This window comes from Tasmannia lanceolata, unplaced genomic scaffold, assembly GCF_043159265.1.
Source record: "Tasmannia lanceolata isolate RefF3 unplaced genomic scaffold, GAP_Taslan_0.1 ptg000008l, whole genome shotgun sequence".
NCBI classification, from domain to species: Eukaryota; Viridiplantae; Streptophyta; class Magnoliopsida; order Canellales; family Winteraceae; genus Tasmannia; species Tasmannia lanceolata.
The window spans coordinates 7195215-7214124 of record NW_027518685.1 but is presented as its reverse complement, the minus strand read 5'-3'; the positions used below and the strand labels follow the sequence as shown (position 1 = coordinate 7214124).

The 18910-nt window shown below is 41.2% G+C and overlaps 1 protein-coding gene across 1 annotated transcript in view; it reads right to left on the bottom strand.

The window, feature by feature from the left end:
* Nucleotides 1-6370: 6370 nt before the first annotated feature.
* Nucleotides 6371-18910, bottom strand: part of LOC143885576 (uncharacterized) — a 91374-nt gene continuing 78834 nt past the window's right edge. Inside the window, exons 2-4 of the mRNA XM_077389793.1 lie at nt 7386-9765; nt 6603-6998; nt 6371-6379 (exon numbers count right to left, since the gene is read on the bottom strand). Of these exons, the coding sequence (XP_077245908.1) occupies nt 6371-6379; nt 6603-6998; nt 7386-9581 (2601 nt within the window). The 5' untranslated portion in view covers nt 9582-9765. The remainder of the gene's footprint in view (nt 6380-6602; nt 6999-7385; nt 9766-18910) is intronic.

Below are 18910 nucleotides of genomic sequence, written 5' to 3'. Positions count from 1 at the left end.
GTGAGGTTTGGATGGTTAGGATGAGAGGAGAGGTTAGGTGGTTTTGGATGGTTAAACCCAGGTCAAGATCTGCCATTGATCTAACGATTTACGGAAATCGGGTCTCGGAATGGAATCAGGGTTCGGGCTATGAAGTGACCCTATCTTATTTTGTCCCGATTGATGATCCGTAAAGTCAGATCAAGATATTAATGACCTAAAACATATATTAGGTTATTGTTGGTTAAAGTAAAGCAAAATGTGGGTGTCTACAGAGTGCCATGTGAAAATGGACTTGAATGCCATGTGAAAATGGACTTGAAATGCCATGTGAAAATGGACTTTGAATGCCTTGAAATAAAATCTTTCAAATGGTGAGAGAATTGACCAAACTCCAAATCGCGGAGTCATTGGCAAAAACATCTTTTAAAATCTTTCAAATGGTGAAAGAAATGACTGAACTCCAAATCGCGGAGTTATTGGCGAAAACAACTTTTAAAATCTTTCAAATGGTGAAAGAAAAGACCAAACTCCAAATCGCGGAGCCATTGGCGAAAACAGCTTTTAAAATCTTTCAAATGGTGAAAGAAAAGACCAAACTCCAAATCGCGGAGCCATTGGCGAAAACAGCTTTTAAAATCTTTCAAATGGTGAAAGAAAAGACCAAACTCCAAATCGCGGAGCCATTGGCGAAAACAACTTTTAAAATCTTTCAAATGGTGAAAGAAATGACCGAACTCCAAATCGCGGAGCCATTGGCGAAAACAGCTTTTAAAATCTTTCAAATGGTGAAAGAAAAGACTAAACTCCAAATCGCGGAGCCATTGGCGAAAACAACTTTTAAAATCTTTCAAATAGTGAAAGAAATGACCGAACTCCAAATCGCGGAGCTATTGGCGAAAACAACTTTTAAAATCTTTCAAATGGTGAAAGAAAAAACTAAACTCCAAATCACGGAGCCATTGGCGGACATATTTTTTAAATGAAAGGAAAATTCATTGAAACGATTGAAGAGATGACCAACTTTGATCAATTTCACAAGGTGAATAAGTCATTCTTTGCCAAGAATGATTGAAAATGCATGATCTTCGCCGAAGATAAAACTCAAGAAACTTGAAGAAAATTTCAGGTATTGACCCTTTTAGAATGAGTGAAAAACATTTTGCTGAGGATTTGACGATTGCAGGAGCAAATTCTAGACTCCGCTAGGGATAAAATTTTCTGAAAACTTGACTTTAAAAGAAAACAATTTGATTGAAGAGACCGGCTCAAAGATTGTACTCAAGCTTCTCTGGTTTTCATTTGCTGAGAATAGCTATCCTAGTTATCATCACGCTTGATATCTTTTATGACGTAAGTCATAAAAGATGCCCCTAGTATGAAATACTTCCATAACAGATTCGTAAGAGAGCAAAACATAGGAAATGGTTAAAAAAATTTTCATTTCATTGAATATCTAAGGTTACAAAGCTTTCAGGTTTACAACAGGCTGTATCTGCCCGACAATTGCCTTTCAATTCTGACGATCTCTGCCATTTCATATGGGCTTGAAAGCCTGCCATATGGACTTGAGAATCAATCATCTTCGGAACTTCACTCTGCTGCGCATCACCCTTGAGGGGATACAAATTCATCATTTTTTTTTTATCACCCCAGCCTTGGGAGGAATATTAACTACACAGAACTCTGGAATTTGACCTTGACTCAACATAGAAAAAGACTTGGACAACCAGCAAATGAGAACTTCGACGGGCACAATGACTTAAACTCTAAGAGAGACTGAATCTGCTTCTTAGTCTGATAAGTATTTTTAAAATGGTACAGTCTACCACTCTTAAAATCTTTTGAAAACCGTATTTAAAGGTGTTTCATTCCTTTTTCCAGTATTTCCATCATGGTTATTATTCCCTTGGATTGCTTAGTCTTAACCCCTTAGCCTTGAGAGTGTCAGAAGAATTTCTGTCGGTGCTTACTCAGACTTTTGAAGTAGTGCTGCCGAAGAAATGAAAGTCTTGCTGGCTTTCAGAGGTTCTGTCCTTTATGAAGTCATTGCCATGACCAAATTGCCTTTTCAGGTTTTCGATTTGGCGGACCGCATGCCTTAATTTTTGCCTAAGCCGCCCTTTCAGGTTTTCAGCTTAGCGGGCGAATGACCCTAACTTTTGCCTAGACCACCCTTGCGGGTTTTCAGTCTAGCGGGTCTAAGACTCCATTATTTTTTTTATTTTCTTTCTGTTTCTCTACAAACCTGGGCCTAAGTACACCAGAAGGACTTTTAGGTAGGCTTGGGTTCAAACAGGTTAACATTTGGTAAGTTTTCATGTATTTGACCGAATCTGGCCCTCCAGACTGCCTACGTATCCCCAAAGAAATGAGAATCAGGTCCGCGTAGTTCGCCCATTTGGGTTTCAAAAATTGTTTATTTTGTTCTTTCTTTCCTTCTCTCTTTTTTTTTTTAAGGATTTGAAAGGTTTGAAGGATTTGACCGAACCCGAATTAATCAGGCTACCTACGTACCCTGGAGAGAGGGATCAGGTCATGACGTAGTTCAGGTTATTATCTTTTATGACGCAAGTCATAAAAGATGCCCCTGGTTTGAGTTTATCAAAAGAATGAAAGTGTTTTTTTTTTTATTTAGACCCAAAGTGTTTGCAAATGGTTTTTTGACTTTGAGGTTGTTGGCTTTTGAGCTCTGATCGATCAAAGATGGCCTCCTGGTGTATCTAAGCATAGTACTTTTTTAGTTGGTCCAGGTTTGTGGGTTCTGTTAATTTTTCTCCATTTTCATTGAGGAGTCTTACGGCTTTTCCAGGCAGGACTTCATCAACAATATAAGGACCAGACCAATTTGGTCTGAACTTCCCTCTGGGATCAAACACCGGTGCCCTGTAAGACTTCAAGACGAGATCTCCTGGCTTCAACTCTCGGACCTTGACTTTCTTATTGAAGGCTCTTTCGATTCTTCTCTGATACCCTTGGATGTGATACAAGGCTCTCAACCTCTTTTCATCAATCATCTGTAATTCCTGATGTCTAGCTCTTGCCCACTCAGACTCTGACAGATTCGCTTCCATCATAACTCTTAGGGACGGGATTCTCACTTCAACAGGGAGGACTGCTTCCATTCCATACACTAGAGAATATGGAGTTACACCTGTAGAGGATCTGATCGATGTCCTGTAAGCCCATAAAGCAAAAGGAAGCTTGTTCGACCAGTCCTTATAAGTCTCGGTCATCTTACTGATTATGACCTTGATATTCTTATTTGCTGCCTCTACAGCCCCGTTTGTTTGCGGTCTGTAAGGAGATGACTTGTGATGCTTGATTTTAAATTCTTCGCACAGGTGCACTACCTCTTTCTTGAAATGAGATCCATTATCAGAGATCAATTCATGAGGTACTCCATATCTGCAAATGATATTCGCACGGATGAACTTCGCAACTGTATTGGAAGTTATGGAAGCATATGAAGCAGCTTCTATCCATTTCGTGAAATAATCAATGGCCACCAAGATGTACTCGTGCCTACTTGACGATTTGGGATAGACTTTGCCAATGATATCAATTCCCCATACTGAGAATGGCCATGGCGAGGTCATAGAATGCAGCTCTGACGGAGGCACATGAATAAGATTCGCATATACTTGGCATTTATGACATTTCTTCACGAATGCGAAACAATCTGTTTCCATTGAGGGCCAATAGAAACCAAGTCTAAGGATTTTCCTTGACAGCATTTTTCCATTCATGTGAGGACCACAAACACCTTCATGTGTTTGTTCTATGAGCTCTGCAGCCTGATCTTCATCAACACACAGAAGCTGAATACCGTCAAATGACCTTCTGTACAACTCTTCACCACAAATGATGAAGTTGGCAGCGAACTTCTGAAGAGTTTTCCTTTCTTTGCTGGAAGCTTCAGGCGTATGCCCCTTGCCTGAAATGAAATTTCTGATATCTGTATACCATGGCTTTCCATCTGGACACCTGGCAGATATTTCAATGGCATTCACATGTGCTGGAGCCCATTGCAACCTTACAGCTAAAGGTTGAACCTCCATTGTAGCAGAAATGTCCAACATTGATGCCAGGGTGGCTAAAGCATCAGCAAAGTGATTCCTTGTCCTTGACAGATGAGTGAAGGTGACATTCCTGAACTTCCCGACCAGAGATGCAAGATAAGTGTGATATGAGATCAACCTCGCCTCCTTTGTCTTCCAATCCCCATTTATTTGACAAATGATCAGGATTGAATCTCCGAATACGTCGATGTCTTGAATTCGCAAAGCCAAAGCTGCCTCAAGTCCTGCGATGCATGCTTCATATTCTGCCATGTTATTGGTGCACTCAAATTGCAACTTGATGGATAATGGAATGTACATCTTCTTTGGAGAAACCAAAACTGCCCCTATTCCTTGACCGTGATTATTGACAGCTCCGTCAAAGTACATAAGCCACTTTGAACTCAGAGTTTCTTCTTCAATGTCCATAATCTCTTCATCAGGAAAATCAGCCTTCAGAAAAGCATTCTCTTCAATAGGAGCATCAGCCAGCTGTTCAGCAATGACCCGTCCCTTAATTGATTTCTGAGTGACATAAGTGATGTCAAACTCAGACAACAATAGTAACCATCTGGCTGTTCTTCCAGTAAGAGCAGGTTTTTCGAACAAATATTTCAACGGATCCATCCGTGAGAGCAAAAATATCTTGTTCGACAGAAGATAATGTCTAAGCCTTTGAGTCGCCCAGACCAATGCTAAACACGTCTTTTCCAAGACAGTGTATTTGATTTCATATTCCAACATTTTCTTACTGATGTAGTAGATGGGCTTTTCTTTCTTAGACCCTGCCTCCTGCTGAGCAAGCATACAACCCATTGCTGTATCCGTGATGGACAAATACATCAACAACGGTTGACCAGGAATGACTGGGGATAAGACAGGAGGCAAAGACAAACACTGCTTGACCTTTTCAAACGCTTCCTGACATTCTTCATTCCATTTCTTGGAGGAATTCTTTTTTAATAACTTGAAGATTGGTTCACATGTCATAGTTAAATGAGATATGAATCTCCTCAAGTATTGCACTTTACCAAGAAATCCACGAATCTGCTTTTCTGTTTTTGGTGGTTGCATTTCTTGGATAGCCTTGATCTTCTGAGGGTCCACTTCGATTCCTCTTTCACTGACCATGAATCCAAGCAACTTCCCTGACGTGACCCCAAATACACATTTATTAGGGTTCAAGCGAAGCTGAAACTTTCGGATTCGCTCAAAGAACTTTCTCAAAGCGACTGTATGCTCTGGCCGAGTCCTGCCTTTGACAATCATGTCATCTACATAGACCTCGACTTCTTTGTGAATCATGTCATGAAGAAGAGTAGTCGCAGCTCTCTGATAGGTGGCACCAGCATTCTTGAGACCAAATGGCATCACTCTGTAGCAATACGTCCCCCACTGAGTAATGAATGCCGTCTTCATCATATCCTCAGGCGCCATCTTGATCTGGTTATACCCTGAGAATCCATCCATAAAGGATAAGAGTGCATGTCCAGCGGTATTGTCAACCAAGAGATCAATGTTCGGAAGCGGAAAATCATCTTTCGGACTGGCCTTGTTCAGATCTCTGAAATCGACACACATCCTGACTTTCCCATCCTTCTTGGGTACGGGTACAATATTTGCAAGCCATTCAGGGTACTCAACTACTTCGATGAATTTCACTTCTAGTAGTTTCTTAACCTCGTCATGAACTTTCAACTCCCATTCTGTTTTAAGCTTTCGGAGTTTTTGCTTCTTCGGCTTGATGCCAGGGATTAGAGGTAATTTGTGTTGGACAATGTCCTCACTCAATCCTGGCATGTCGTCGTAAGACCAAGCAAAAACCTCCTTAAACTCTTTTAGTAAGGTGATTAATTCTTCACGCTCCTCAGGAGATAAAATTTTGCCAATTCGTATTTCCCGAATTAAGGTTTCATCACCTATATTTACGGTTTCAATTTCCTCTTCAAGTGGTTTAGCGCGGCGACTCTCCTCTTGTTGAATCATATGCTTGATTTCAAGGGGAGTTTCGTCGACTACCTCATTAGAGGGGGAGTCTTGATTATCATTATTAGTTACTTGATCAGGTTTAGAAGCAGGATCAGTAGAAGAGACAAGTACAGGAATGTAAGCAAAAGAATCTTTTATTTCATCAGAATGAATGATTACATCAGATGACTTGCCCACATCAGGCGTTACAGATTTTGAAACAGAATGAAAAAATAAGCCGACATCAGTATCGACGTGATGAGAAACATGTACAGCCAAAGAATCAATGAATACGCCCTCAGACTCAGACTCGACACCACCAAGGACAGACTCGTCACCCATTCCAGAGGTAGACCCGACTTCTACAGTACCTGCATCAAAAGAAAAGTTAGAAATGACAGACTCTGGGATGGACTCAGAAACTGACACATACTTTGAAATAACTGACTCTTTTGAAGGGACTAGAATGTACTGAGGGATTACTTGGGGTATAACCTGTGAGGTCCAGTTATCCAGAGGTCCCTCGGCTGGGGTGATATAGTCTTCTGGGTTCAGAAAAGGTGCGTCTCTTCCAATCATAGCAATGACTAGTGCCTCGGTCTGAAACAAAGAATTCAAGAGTTCCGGTTCGAAGTTCTCAACCCAGTCTGAGTCTGGTTCCTCTGTCACTACTGCCTCTGCAATCTGCTTACTGTAAAATTCTGCTGGCAACTCATCTGCGAAGAAGATCTCAAGACCAGGCAGCTTTAGCCCGCTCTCATCATACCATGGCTCTGAAAAACCGTAATAAGGGCAATCAGCTCCTTCTTTCCGGAATCTGCCATTCATTATCATACTGAAGGGTCCCATTGGAAATTCTAAACCCTTGCGGCGACACTCGGCCCATTTAAACATGTAGGATCTCATTTCCTGCACCTCCTTGCGAGTCGGCTTGTATCCCAACCCAAACAACCCATCAGATGCTTTCAACTCGGGCCGCTCAATCGGACCCTGCATATTCTTTCCCAAACCTGCCCCTGGGAGATACCCAAATCGGCGCATCATCTTGACTACCCGAGTATTAGTGCTAGAAAGAAACATAATTTCTTCATTCATAGCTTCTTTCATGGTGATAGCTGAAACCTCCACTGAAAATCCTGTCAGACTGATATCTCTTGTATTTTCAGTAACAAGCTCTTGAGATATTTGTCCGACTTCTGGCTCAGGATCTCCTTTAACTGTGATCACCCGATTGTTTCGAATGAATTTCAGTTTTTGATGAAGTGTGGAAGGGATAACTCCAACCTTGTGCAGCCAAGGTCGACCAAGCAATAGACAAAAAGAAGTCTTGATATCCAACACCTGAAATTCAATGTCAAAAGTTTCTCCTCCAATGACAATCTCAGTAGCCAAGGTTCCAATAACGTCCCTTCGGGTTCCATCATATGCCAGTATACCCTGCTCAGACGGAATGAAGTCTTCAGGCCCAAAACCCAGAGTAGTGGCAGTGCTCAAAGGACACACGTTCAAAGCTGACCCATTGTCTACCAGTACTTCAGAGACTTTCTTCTGGTTGCAAAGCAAGGTAATTTTGAGAGGACGAGTATGGTCCTTCCCTTCTGACGGCAAATCTTCGTCTGAGAAAGACAAAGCTTTTGAAGCTTTGGTCATGGCTACCAGGCCGACCAACTCATCTGGAGTAATCTCAACAGATACTTGGGACGAGTTCAGCTCACGAAGTACAACCTGTCTGTGCTTCGGCGATGCCATCAATAAACCCCAAATGGACACATTAGCTTGTGTCTTCTTGAGCTGATTCAACAAATTGTCTTCTTCTTCCTCAAGCCTCTGTTTCTGTTTCTGATTGTCAACCCCTCTTGCAACCTCAGCTGGATTATCAACTCTGAGTTCAGCTGGCTTAAATACTCGTCCACCTCGTGTGACGTGGCGGAGTTCATCACATTGATCGCTCAGGAACAACAAATCTTCATCTTCTATCCTAAGGGTGTAAGGGGTTTTTATTTCTTCTCCCTCATCATCACCCACCCTTAAGACATATAGAGATTCAGAATCTTTCTCCCAATCTTCACACTGGAAAATATATGACTGGTTTGATGGCCCAGCCACATCAGGATCGTTCCAGGATAAAACATATGGCCTTTCTGATTCTACCCACTGATCTCCTTCTTCAAATTTCCAGACATAGGGTTCTTCGGATTCCACAGCACATATGAAGGAAGCCGGATCAATGACAGACTCCTCGGCGCAAATGACATTGACCGAGGATGGAGGCGGCATTGCATGCGTAGGAAGGGGGTTTCTAGTTACATTTGGTAACTCGATTGACAGTTCCTTCCTATCGATCATGTTTTGAATTTGGTGTTTCAAAGCTAAACACCTGTCAGTGATATGGCCAGTGTTACGGTGGTAATCACAGAATTGATCCTCTCTCCAGGTTCTTGGCAACGGGTTGGGAGGAGGTTTAATGTCAGGCAACTTGATCTTCTTGTCCTTCAATAGCTTCTTCAAAGCTACGGACAAAGAATACGGAAGGGGATCGAAATGACGAAGAGGCTTCTGCTCCATTGTTGGCCTTCTTACTTCAGTAACTACTCTGGGTGGGGGCGGCCTGACATAATTGACATTATGGACCTCTTTCGGCGCCATCACAGGTCGCTTCCCTTCTCTGCCATCAGATGGTACTCTAGATCTCAGGCCTTTAGCCAATGCATCTTCTATCTGAGTCCCAGTCTTAATAAGATGGTTAAAATCAAGGAAATATTGGATAGCCATATGGTGGTAATATTGTGGTGATAGGTTTTTCACCACAATCTTGATCTGATCCTCATCTGACAACCGATGAGTCATCTGGGCAGCTTTCCTTCTCCATCTACGGATGAAGGAAGTAAAAGTTTCATTATGGCCCTGTTTCAAAGCCTTCAAATCTCTCTTAGTTACATCGATCCCCTCTTCCATAGAGAATTGTTCGACGAACCTGTTTGCAATACTCTCTAGAGTTCGGATCTCCTCTGTTTTCAAACTCAGGAACCACTTCTTAGCTGTTCCAACAAGGGATCTAGGAAATAATAGAGCAACTTGCTCCGGAGATAGACCATGCTGTTGTAAAAGCGGAAGAACTGACATTAGATGGCTTCGAGGACACCCGGTCCCATCGTATTTATCCATGTCCGGAACTTTGAATCTAGGAGGCAATGTGACTCCCGGATACAACATAAAATCGGCCATGTTCAACTTTTTCGGGCCTTGAAATTTTATGTTTTCCATCTCTTGGGCCAGCCTATCCATTCTGTCCGCCATCGCTCTGTCCTCATTGGCTCTATTCAGATTAGGATGACGATTTTCTTCTTCATACTGCTCATTATCAAGATCGTCTTCGACGTTCAAGACCGCAGGTCCGGCCATTGCAGGAGGGGGAGGAGGTATAACTGATGGGTGCTGAGCTACATGTTCTCTGGAAGTAGACTCTCTGTCATTTTTCAGACGGGCTATCTCTTCATTCATATTATTCATCTGTTGAAGCATAGCCTTCATCATCTCACTCATCTCAGCTATAGCGTTTCCAGAGTCAGCCATCGGTGCAATAGGAAATTGGACAGGCGAAGGGATTTCCTGGATATTGGAGAAAGGTAATGCAGGGGAGGTAAAAGAAATTGGTGAGGAAGAAAAACGACTCAGCCTGGAATCAGCGGACTGACGGGACCAGGTTGATTTTGAAACGAGGATTTTCTTAGGAGCAATGGCTGCTCAATCAAGAATCCTGATATGGAAATATAAACACTAGATTAAAATTTTGATAATCGAGATAAACTATTTTGATCAAATAATGACAAAAGAGACAAAAACACACTTTCATTAATAAAATTCGAATTGTGATTACAAAGGATGAAAAATATTAATCTCTAATCACAACTGGATAACAGACTCACAAAAATGAGGAATGCAAAAAATCAGAATAACAAAACATGATACGGATCTTCAAGGTTCCTCAATCCGAACTCTTTTGCCTGCTGGCTTTTCCGATATTTCTCCACGTCGGAATTTGCGAGATAAACCTAACCTTCTGTGGTACCCTGATCCCGCGAGAGGGGTGTGGGGCGCGAGCCGCCGCTCTCTCTCTCTCTTGGTCTCTCGTATCCACGCGATTGGCGTGTGCATTTTATTATTGATTTGAATTAATCTTTCCTGTGAACTTGGGATCACTAAGGCAATCCGAATTCCACACGAAAGAGACTGACAGAGTCGCCACCTAGATGTGGGATCTAGGACCCGTAATTAACCAGAAATCTAGACTCGCTACCTGGTTACGAGAATGGAAGGTATGGGGAGTTATCCACCACATGCACCATTCTTGCCCGATAATCGGTCTTCGATTCCAAAAGCTAACTCTTTTAAATTTATTTTAAATGGCTCATTCAACTCTATGTTAATGTGCGAACTAAGTGACATGCATCCTATGATCTAATTTCAATGTGAATCCTAAATGTGTATCTTGATTTATTAATTTGTCTGGATTCAATCTATGTGAAAGTTCTCCTAAAATTCTAATTTCATGGAAAGTCCTAAGTGATTTGATTAAGCATTTACAAGAAAATTAATATACAAAACACCACAATTTGTTTGTGGTGCCGACTCGCGGGTGGTATGCCATCAGACATCCAAGCTGCCTACGTACCCAAGCCTCACTGGGATCAGAGTCGACGTAGTTCGGTGCACCTAAGCTAAGTTACATATGCCTAACTCAACTAAGACACCGACCTAGACGGGATTGACTGTTTCAACAGTTTTAAGAGAAGTTATTTAATTCAAGTTGAGGATTTTATTATCTTAGGATTTCATCGAAGATGCTATATGATTCTTATCTAAATGCAAGTTGTCCCTTAGACTAATGCAGGTTAGCCTACATCCTAGTTTACTAGGCTTGTCCTATGGAAAAGATCGGGTGACTAGTGTAACTAAACCTATGGCACGGTTGCTATACATAGCAAACGTCCGTGATGAGGCTGGACTCCTGACTCTAGGACTCCCTAAAACCTAAGACTCCCTAAAACTTAGGACACGACACGACACGACACCAGTGTTCCTAAATTGGGCTCTAAGGGTTCCTAAAGGAATTTTGAATCCACCGGCTCTTGGGAATCTCGAATTCTTTTGGGTTTGTGGAAACTTTTAGAGTTTTCTTGAAGCTTTTATTATCTGAAGGTATTTAGTGTGTTTGGTAGCTTTTAAAGTTGTTTATTTAGAAGGTTTTAGTTTCATTTGAAATTTTTAGTGGTCTTTTGGTTAATGGCTTTTAACGGATTTTTATCAGTGGATTTTAAATGGGTGAATTTTAGTTTTGTTAATTTTAGGTTGGATGTACTTTAGATTAATGTCTTTCGATTTTGGTTTGGAAAATGACGTTAACACAACCAAGTTTTGACAATTGCACAAATTCGACAAACCATTGACCATTAAAAGATCTGACAAATGCAGCCCACTAAAACTGTCGTAACTCTTTAACCGCTTGGCCAAATTCAACGTACAAACATGCGTTGGAAAGATCTTTTATAGGGCTACAACTTTGTAGTTCTCCATTGTTTGTAAATCTGTGATTTAGAGGTTCGAATTTGTGTTGCAAACAAAAGGACAGCAACATTAAACTGGAAATGCCTAAAGGTGTGCCGCAACCATTTTGGACTTAACTTTTTAACCGCTCGCTGTCTGATCTAGCACGAATACTCGTTGGAAACGGCACGAAAATATCTACTACTTTGTAGTTAACCATTTCCCACGATTCTGTTGTTTAGAGGTCGAAAAATCTGTTTAAAGTCTAACAGCTAGCACTATGACGGGAATGATATTGGCACCCCCATGTTTTCTTTTGATAGTTCTTATTTTTTTAGTGATTAAAAGACGGTGAATATGAAAAATGGCTTGAATGGGCCTGAGATTAGATTCAAATGGGATGTTTGAAAAAGGGGTTGTTTTTATCTACTTGGCAAGGTGGGGTATGGATATTGGGTTCTTGAGATTGAGTGGGGGCTGTTGTTATCAAATTGGAGTGGGGGCTGTTGTTATCAATTGAAAGATGGAGGTTTTGTAAGCCAAATTAAATGGGTTTTGATAATTCATGTAAAATTCAAGTTTTCTTTCTTGTAAATGTTCAAAATTTTTAATGAATTGTTTTCCCAAAAGAAATCTAAATTCCCTAACAAGCCAATGATTTCAACATCCCATTGCAAATAGGTTCTAATGACCCTAACACATTAATCATATTTAGCATAAGTGAGAACATGACCAAGGCCAAACTAGTACAAAATTAAACATGACATCAACCAAAATATACGCAAAACAACACTCAATCCTACAAATATAGAAAAGAAAATAAAATTCCAAAAGACATACCTTTTTGTAGACGATATTCCATGCAAACTTATGGAGAAGAGGGATTTGGTCTAGAGAGAGGGCTTGAATTTTCTAAGAGAGGGGTTCTCCCCTCTTTTCTTTTTTTTTCCCTCCTTTCTTTGGTGAGATGAGAGGGTATTTATAGGAGAATGGGATAGGAGGTTAGGTGAGGTTAGGTGAGGTTAGGTAAGGTTAGGTGAGGTTAGGTGATGTTAGGTGAGGTTAGGTGAGGTTAGGTGAGGTTTGGATGGTTATGATGGGAGGAGAGGTTAGGTGAGGTTAGGTGAGGTTTGAATGGTTAGGATGAGAGGAGAGGTTAGGTGGTTTTGGATGGTTAGACCTAGGTCATGATCTGCCATTGATCTAACGATTTACGGAAATCGGGTCTCGGAATGGAATCAGGGTCCGGGCTATGAAGTGACCCTAGCTTATTTTGTCCCGATTGATGATCCGTAAAGTCAGATCAAGATATTAATGACCTAAAACATATAAATCAATGATAGAGGGGGTTCTCACATGGATTTAACACACTAATTTATTTGTTGATTAAAACAAAACAAAATGGGGTGTCTACAGATGCCCCTCTTTGGTAGAGATGACGTAGTCATTGAATACCAAAGTTAAAAATGACAGAACCATTTTGCGTAGTTTTAATCGACAAAGGACTCTCTAGACACAACGCACCTTAACATAATGCAAAACCTTAGATGAAACCCTAGAACTTGAATAATAATAAAAACTCGATGCGGCGCCGTTCACAAACGGGCAATTAGAGAATGAGATATCATTTTCGAATGGATTCTGAAGGGAAAGGACAAAGATCGCTCTCAAACAGTTTTTAGAAGGAGATGAGACGCCGCTCACAAGCGGGTTCAACGAGGATAAGAAGCATTCCCAAATGGACTTGGATAATGAGGCACCGTTCACAAACGGCCTCAAGGAGGATAGAAAACCATTCACAAATGGACTCGAGAAAAGAGGCACCGTTCACAAACGGGCTCAAGGAGAAGACAAGACCATTCACAAATGGACTCGAGAAATGAGGCACCGTTCACAAACGGGCTCAAGGAGGACGATACCATTCACAAATGGATTCGAGAAAAGAGGCACCGTTCACAAACGGGCTCAAGGAGAAGACAAGACCATTCACAAATGGACTCGAGAAATGAGGCACCGTTCACAAACGGGCTCAAGGAGGACGATACCATTCACAAATGGATTCGAGAAAAGAGGCACCATTCACAAACGGGCTCAAGGATAAGACAAGACCATTCACAAATGGACTCGAGAAATGAGGCACCATTCACAAACAGGCTCAAGGAGAAGACGAGACCATTCACAAATGGACTCGAGAAATGAGGCACCGTTCAAGGAGAAGACGAGACCATTCACAAATGGATTCGAGAAATGAGGCACCGTTCACAAACGGGCTCAAGGAGAAGACAAGACCATTCACAAATGGATTCGAGAAATGAGGCACCGTTCACAAACGGGCTCAAGGAGAAGACAAGACCATTCACAAATGGACTCGAGAAATGAGGCACCGTTCACAAACGGGCTCAAAGAGGACACGAGACCATTCACAAATGGACTCAGAAAATGAGGCACCGTTCACAAACGGGCTCAAGGAGAAGATGAGACCATTCACAAATGGACTCAGAGAATGAGACACCTGTTCACAAACGGGTTCGAAGAGAAGACGAGACCATTCACAAATGGACTCGAGAAATGAGGCACCGTTCACAAACGGCCTCGAAGAATTTAGGGATTTTTTTATGAACTTGAATTTGACGTAGGAATGGATTTTTATTTTTATTTTTTAATTAAGGATTTGGATTTGATAAATTTTTTTATTTTTGGAAAATGAGGTACCGTCCGCAAACGGGCTCAAGGAGAAGATGAGACCATTCACAAATGGCCTCGAGAAAAGAGGCACCGTTCACAAACGGGCTCAAAGAGGACATGAGACCATTCACAAATGGACTCAGAGAATGAGAAACCTGTTCACAAACGGGTTCAGGGAGAAGACGAGACCATCCCCAAATGGCCTCGAGAAAAGAGGCACCGTTCACAAACGGGCTCAAAGAGGGCATGAGATTTTTCATGAACTTGAATTTGACGTAAGATTGGATTTGTTTGAATCGGGGATTGGTTTTGATGAATTTTTTATTTTTGGGAAATGAGGTACCGTCCGCAAACGGGCTCAAGGAGAAGACGAGACCATTCACAAACGGCCTCGAGAAATGAGGCACCTTTCACAGAAGGGCTCAAAGAGGACATGAGATTTTTCATGAACTTGAATTTGACGTAAGATTGGATTTGTTTGAATCGGGGATTGGATTTGATGAATTTTTATTTTTGGGAAATGAGGTACCGTCCGCAAACGGGCTCAAGGAGAAGACGAGACCATTCACAAATGGGCTCGAGAAATGAGGCACCGTTCACAAACGGGCTCGACGACACAAGATAGCTTTGATTGATGAATTCAACAATGAAAAATTTAGAGATTTTTATGAATTTGAATTTGACGTAGGATTGGATTTTTTGAATTGGGGATTGGATTTGATGAATTTTTGATTTTTTGAGAAATGAGGCACCGTCCACAAACGGGCTCAAGGAGGACATGAGACCATTCATAAATGAACTCAGAAAATGAGGCACCGTTCACAAATGGGCTCAAGGAGAAGACGAAACCATTCACAAATGGACTCGAGAGATGAGGCACCGTTCATAAACGGGCTCAAGGAGAAGACGAGGCCATTTGCAAATGGGCTCGAGAAAAGAGGTACCGTTCACAAACGGGCTCGAAGAATTTAGAGATTTTCCATGAACTTGAATTTGACGTAAGATTGGATTTGATGAATTTTTTATTTTTTTGAACTCAATGAAATCGGGGATATTATGGATCGTGCCCGACAAAGATGTTGGAAACTAGGACTTTGACGAATGATGAAACGGCAAACCTTTGGAACGAAGAACCATTACTAGCAAGAATGGATTAGGAACATTTTTATGAAACTTCAACAAGATTTTTCTCAAAGAGACTGCTGGTCTTGTCTTCTGGGGATTTTGATAACTGAAACCTTGAACAAGACATTTGAGATTGGTAATTTAGAACAACGACTCTCTTGGATATTAACATGGAAAAGCGGGATCTGCTTCTTGACAGGTGTTTAGATAAACATTTCTTGACCAGGATAACTAACCGGAAGGGAATTATGAATTTGAATGGTTCATCTTTCTGAGAAATTGGCTCAACCACCATTGCATCTGAGGTTCTTCCAAGCTTAAGGTGCCTTCCTGGGGTATGATCTTTTTACGGAAGCTGGGCTTTCTGATGTTTCTACTTCTGAATTTTTCTGAGCTGATCTTCTTTGAAATGAAGTTGTTTGACTAAATTCTCGAGCTCTTTCAGGTATAATTGCAGGGAGCTGCCTAGGCCTGGCCTCCTTCACCAAGACAGTTACATCATTTGGACATAGGAACGACAATTGACTCTTTCTAAAGAGAAAACTTAGATTAAAGGCACTACTCAAAGGATTGAGCAGCCCTGAAGGAGTGAACTTAGAATAATAAAGATTGACTGACTATACTGACAAACATAGTGATGCTTCTGACTTAGTTAATGTTTTGTTTGGTAAGTCTATCCTTTCAAGGAATAGTTTTTCAATTGGTAAACACCGGACTTCTTCCTCGAAACAGTAATGCCTCAAGAATTTAATTACGACCCCTAAGATTGCTTAGCTTCAATGCCCCCAGTTTTGAGGATATCACTTGAATTTGCTTGAACTTCAGTTGATCTTCAGTCTTGATACCGGCTGTTGCCTTCTTATACTGATTCTCTTACCGTGACCAAGTCACCTCTTCAGGGTTTTTAACTTGGCGGACCGCGCTAGCCTTAACTTTTGCCTGAACCACCTTTCTAGGTTTTCGATCCAGCAGGCTATCCCCTTAGCTTTTGCCTAAGCCGCCCTTTCGGGTTTTCAACTTAGCAGGGGAATGATCTTAAATTTTGCCTAGACCGCCCTTTCAGGTTTTCAGTCTAGCAGATCTTCAAACTCCGTTATTTTTCTTATTCATCATCATTTCATTTTTTTATTGTATCTCAGGACCTAGCTCATTAGTTCTGAACACCAGAAGGACTTTTATAGGTAGGATAGGGCTTTTCAAAGAATGGCTTAAGGCTCAACAAAGATTTCGACCGAACCTGTGAACAGGTCGCCTACATATCCCAAGGTAGGAATCAGGTCGTGTGTAGTTCAGGGCGAATGCCCCTAGTTTGAAGATAAATTGTTTGATTTTTTTTTCCTTTTTTCTTTTCTTTCTGGAACAATTAACTTCTCTTCTTTTGGAACTTGTCCCTCTCTTTTTTTTTTGAAAGGATTGAATTTCTTTTCCTTTTTGAATCGACCGAACTCGGTTCAACCGAGTTGCCTACGTACCCCAGTATAGGGATCAGGTCTCGCGTAGTTCGGGGGAATGCCCCAAGTTTGATGGGTTTTCAAGAAAATTTGATTTAGGCTCGAAGGGTTTGCAAATCGGTATTCTTTTGACATTGGGTTTTGATTTTGGGATTTAATCGGCCAAAGGAGGCCTTTCGATGTTCAGATTGGGAATCGATCTAGGTTACTAGAGTCCCTCTGGTACTGATTATTTTTTTTTCTCTTTTGTTTTTTTTTTTCGCGGAGTTTGACGGCATTTCCAGGTAAGAGATAATGGATCTTCTTCTTTCAAGATTCTAATACGTGCTTTTGACTTTCATAGAGCGAAACTTGTTCTTTGACATCCTCCATCTATGGATTCGTACTCTCGATATCTGATGATCACTTTTCATTGTTTGCTTTTGAACTTTTCATCTTGAATTTGTTGGCTTTATGAATTTGAGAACCAAGGTCATTGATTGGAAATATGAAAGTTGTTTCCACTCTATGCCCCTTGTATAGCATATATCTTCTCACTTTCTTCATTTTCTTTGAGCTTTCCATCTATGTCTTGCCCCTGGTATCGGTTGTAGCTTTTCTAGACAATCTTCTTATTCTTGAAATAATTTTATCAATTCTTCACACTCTTTAGAGGGTAATGTATTTTCAATCGGCATTCACTGAATCAAAGTTTCAGTGCCAGTGTTTATCATTTCAATTTCATCTTTGAAAGGTTGGGATTGGCGCTCCTCCTCTCGTTCAAGTAATTGCTGTGACTCAAGTGGAGTTTCGTCAATTTTGTCCTCATTTGAGGAGGGAGTCTTATTTTAAGATCAGAAGCACACTTAAGAACAGACACAAGTGAACTTTTTGGAACTGACTGAAATTTTATTTAAAGAAAAGCTATTACATCAGACGACCTATCCTGAACATGCTCACGATTCACAACTCTAAATAAGAAAGAGAAACAGAAGATAACTTGCCTGGACTAGGCATTGACCTTTAACTGTAAGACCGGACTCAACAATTATACTGACCATGATGACTGACTCAACATAAAATAGTAAGTGACTAAAACTTTAACTGCTGCAACTGTTTGGCGTTGAAGGCTCGGCGAAGGCTGGTTCGTTCTGAACATCATCATGGCTGATACTTTCAATTTTGGACAATGATGACTGATTCGCATAGGGAAATGCCCCTAGCTCAATGATTCTGAGAGTGAACTCTGAAGGACTTAGCAAAATAATCTTGAAAAAGGTAGCCCCTAGAGGAGGAACAGACCAGGGGTACAAGCAAGATTGGATTATCTGGACCAGGCATGATCAGATCATGAGAACGCATAATCGAAAGATTGTGAGATTCTGCATCTGCCAGTTAGGGGATGGCATGAAGATACGATCGAATCGTATGACAGAAGAACGAAAGACGCACGATCAAAAGATTAGATGAGATAGCATAAGATTGCTTTCAACGGATAGATCATGAATGACTAATCCTATGAGATCTTTGAAAATTATGGGATTTATATCCTAACCCAAAGGGAAATTTTTTTTTTTTTTTTTTCACATTTAATCAGTGTTACCTGAAGGCATCAACCCTAATCCTAATCTATCGGAGTGGAGAGAGAATCTCGACTCATGACTTTGTTCGTGTATCTAAGGACCGATCGTGACCATTGGAAGATGGACCACGGCCTAATCTAGACACCAATGGGTAGGATATCCTAAACTAGGCTCACACACATGATGCACATGTGTTCGTATACTACATGCATGTGTGGGTTAATCTAGGGTTAAGGCCAAGAGTTCCCTTAGCGCGAATCCCTGTTCGATATACTGTACCAGTGTCCGGCGTATCAGTACGTGAACAAGAGATCCGTTTACGTACCATAAAGGTACTAGGCTAAGGGTGGAATGCTTCTCTAGCACAGAGGCACCAGGTGATGAAATCCCAGTCAACCATGCTAGATAACACTCCGGGTTCCTAAAATAGGACGTGTGTGCACGTGAGATGCAAGAGTTTAGATGCAAGTGATGTAAGTGTGTGCAATATGTTTGCGCAATCTATGATGCCCTCAGGTTTTGTTAGGTTAAGTTC